The sequence below is a fragment of the Corapipo altera genome, unplaced genomic scaffold (assembly GCF_003945725.1).
Source record: "Corapipo altera isolate COAL_440 unplaced genomic scaffold, ASM394572v1 132949, whole genome shotgun sequence".
Taxonomy (NCBI): domain Eukaryota; kingdom Metazoa; phylum Chordata; class Aves; order Passeriformes; family Pipridae; genus Corapipo; species Corapipo altera.
Genome location: NW_020885439.1, coordinates 11,313 through 13,911, shown reverse-complemented (window position 1 = coordinate 13,911; position 2,599 = coordinate 11,313). Strand labels below are relative to the sequence as shown.

At 70.1% G+C, this 2,599-nt stretch overlaps 2 protein-coding genes across 2 annotated transcripts in view; both read left to right on the top strand.

Annotated features, from left to right (window-relative positions):
* LOC113940506 (dynactin subunit 1-like) overlaps positions 1 to 1,860 on the top strand; it is a gene marked incomplete at its 5' end in the record, with an annotated part of 2,444 nt that extends 584 nt beyond the window's left edge. Inside the window, 3 exons of the mRNA XM_027631659.1 lie at positions 443 to 519; positions 902 to 991; positions 1,447 to 1,860. Of these exons, the coding sequence (XP_027487460.1) occupies positions 443 to 519; positions 902 to 991; positions 1,447 to 1,584 (305 nt within the window). The remainder of the gene's footprint in view (positions 1 to 442; positions 520 to 901; positions 992 to 1,446) is intronic.
* A 107-nt stretch (positions 1,861 to 1,967) lies between these two features.
* LOC113940508 (nucleolar protein 56-like) overlaps positions 1,968 to 2,599 on the top strand; it is a 5,658-nt gene continuing 5,026 nt past the window's right edge. Inside the window, exon 1 of the mRNA XM_027631661.1 lies at positions 1,968 to 1,983. Coding sequence (XP_027487462.1) covers positions 1,968 to 1,983 — 16 coding nt within the window. The remainder of the gene's footprint in view (positions 1,984 to 2,599) is intronic.

The window sequence follows — 2,599 nt, the reverse complement described above, 5'->3', positions numbered from 1 at the left end:
GCCCCACACCATCCCTGGTGCTGTGTCCCTGTCCCATCCCACACCATCCCTGTGCTGTGTCCCTGTCCCACACGCCCCACACCATCCCTGGTGCTGTGTCCCTGTCCCACATGCCCCACACCATCCCTGGTGCCGTGTCCCTGTCCCATACACCCCACACCATCCCTGGTGCCATGTCCCTGTCCCTGTCCCTGTCCCATCCCACACCATCCCTGGTGCCGTGTCCCATCCCATCCCACACAATCCCTGGTGCTGTGTCCCTGTCCCATACACCCCACACCACCCCTGGTGCTGTGTCCCATCCCCTCCCACACCATCCCTGGTGCCGTGTCCCTGTCCCATCCCACACCATCCCTGGTGCTGTGTCCCTGTCCCACACACCCCACACCATCCCTGGTGCCGTGTCCCATCCCCTCCCACACCGTCGGTGCCGTTCCCGCAGCCCGCAGTTCCTCGGCTCGCCTCCTGGAGCAGACAGCTCGGCTCTGCGCCCTCAAGAACACCATCGACGCCCTGAAGGTGAGGAGGGGCCTTCCCCAGGGTGGGGGGCCCGGTGGCACCCCCTGCCCAGCCCTCCGGGCCCCCAGGCTGGGTGGGAGGGGGGGTCACATCTCAGGGCAGCCCCGTGGCTGGGCCTGGGGGCTTCTCCGTGCTGCCCCTTCCCATTCCCGTTCCAAAACAGTCGGGTCTGATCCCTCTGGCTTGTGCCCGGGGATGCAGGGGGGGCAGGGGGCTCTCTGGGGTGGCAGGAGGGTCTGTGGGTTGGGCAAGGGGCTCTATGGAGTCTGCAGGGGGCTTCCTGAGGCAGGTGAGGGGCTCTGTGGGGTGGGTGAGGGGCTCTGTGGGGTGGGTGAGGGGCTCTGTGGGGCAGTTGTGGTGGTGACAGTGCCGTGCCCCCCAGGACGACACTCTGAGGGAGATGGTGCAGCAGCAGCCGGGCGCCGGAGTCAGCACCACCTTCGGCACCTTCCCCTCCTCCTCCTTCCTCAAGGTGAGACCCCCATCCCCAGGGACCCCTGATCCCCGGGGATCCCCCAAATCCTGAGGGCCCCCCGATCTCAAGGGACCCTTGATCCTGAGGGATCCCCAGTCCCAAGGAACACCAACCCCGTGGGATCCCCCAGTCCCAAGGAACCCTGACCCCAAGGAACCCCAGATCCTGAGGGACCCCAGTCCTAAGAGACCCCCAATCCAGAAGGGCCCTGACCCCAAAGGACCCCCAATCCTAATGAACCCCAGTCTCGAGGGAACCCCCCCAGTGCCAAGGCACTCCGGTTCCCGAGGGACCCCGATTCCCGAGGGATGGGGCGGGTCGGGACGCCCAGCTCCTCCCACGGGGCTCAGCCCATCCCGGGGGTCGCGGTGGGGATGCGGTGGCGGGGTGGGACCCCCGTGTGCGGGATGGGGGTGCCGGGGGTTCCCGGTGCCTCACACCCTGTCCCGCAGGCCAAGCAGGAGCAGGCGCAGGGCCCGGCGCTGTGCGGGCGGGTGTCGTTCCCGTGCCCCCCGGGGCAGGGCCAGGCGCACCGGCTGCTGCTCACCCCGGACCTGCTGCAGCACCTCCGACAACACTTCGTCGCCTGAGGGTCCCCCGGAACGGGATGAGGGTCCCCTGCGCTCCCCCCCGCCCCCCGGGGACCCCCCACTGCCCCCCCCGGCCCCACTCGCGGGTGGAGCCGGAGCCGCTTCCCCGGGGGGATCCGGGACCCCCCCGCTGCTCTCAGACACTACAGACCCCGGGACACCCCCGGCCTGGGCCGTCCCGGGGGGGCCGGAGCCCCCCGCGCCCCCCTGTGCCCCCGGGCCGGGGCTGCGACCCCACCGCGCTCCTGCTCTCCAATAAAATGCCCTGAACCTGAACCCGCCCGCGGCCCCTGCACCGGCACTGGGGGGACACGGCGGGGACGGGGCTTCACAGCACACCGGGGGTCCCAGGAGGGGTCCGAGAAGGGCACTGGGGGCCCGGGATGGGAGCGGGGGACAGTGGGGGCTCCCAGCAGGGCACTGGGGGCACAGGGCAATACTGGGGGAACACGGAGGGGTGCGAGGGGGGCCCTGGGGACCACGGAAGGGGACTGGGAGGGCACTGGGGGGCACAGGGAGACCCCGAGTGGGACCAGGGCAGCTCCGGCCGTCCCGGGATGGGACCGGGGACAGTTGGGGTCCCGAGAGGGGGCACTGGGGACACACTTGGGGTCTCATCTGGGGTCCCATTTAGGGTCCCGGGGTGACATTGGGGACACATTTGGGGTCTCATCTGGGGTCCCATTGAGAGTCCCGGGGTGACACTGGGGACACATTTGGGGTCCCATCTGGGGTCCCATTCAGGGTCCCGGGGGTGACACTGGGGACACATTTGGGGTCCCATTTGGGGGTCACGGTCCCGCCACGTGCGGCCGCGCGGCAATGGAACCGCGCGGGAAGGGGCGGGGCCGGCGCGGGCGGCGGCTCCCATTGGCCCACGCGCAGGAAAGGGCGGGACGAAACGCCCGTCCCCGAGTCTGATTGGCAGGAGCGGCAAAGGGAGGCGGGACCTCCCTGTAGTCAATCTGATTGGCTGCGGGGCGGATCCATCAGGGGACACCCCTGCGGTGATTGG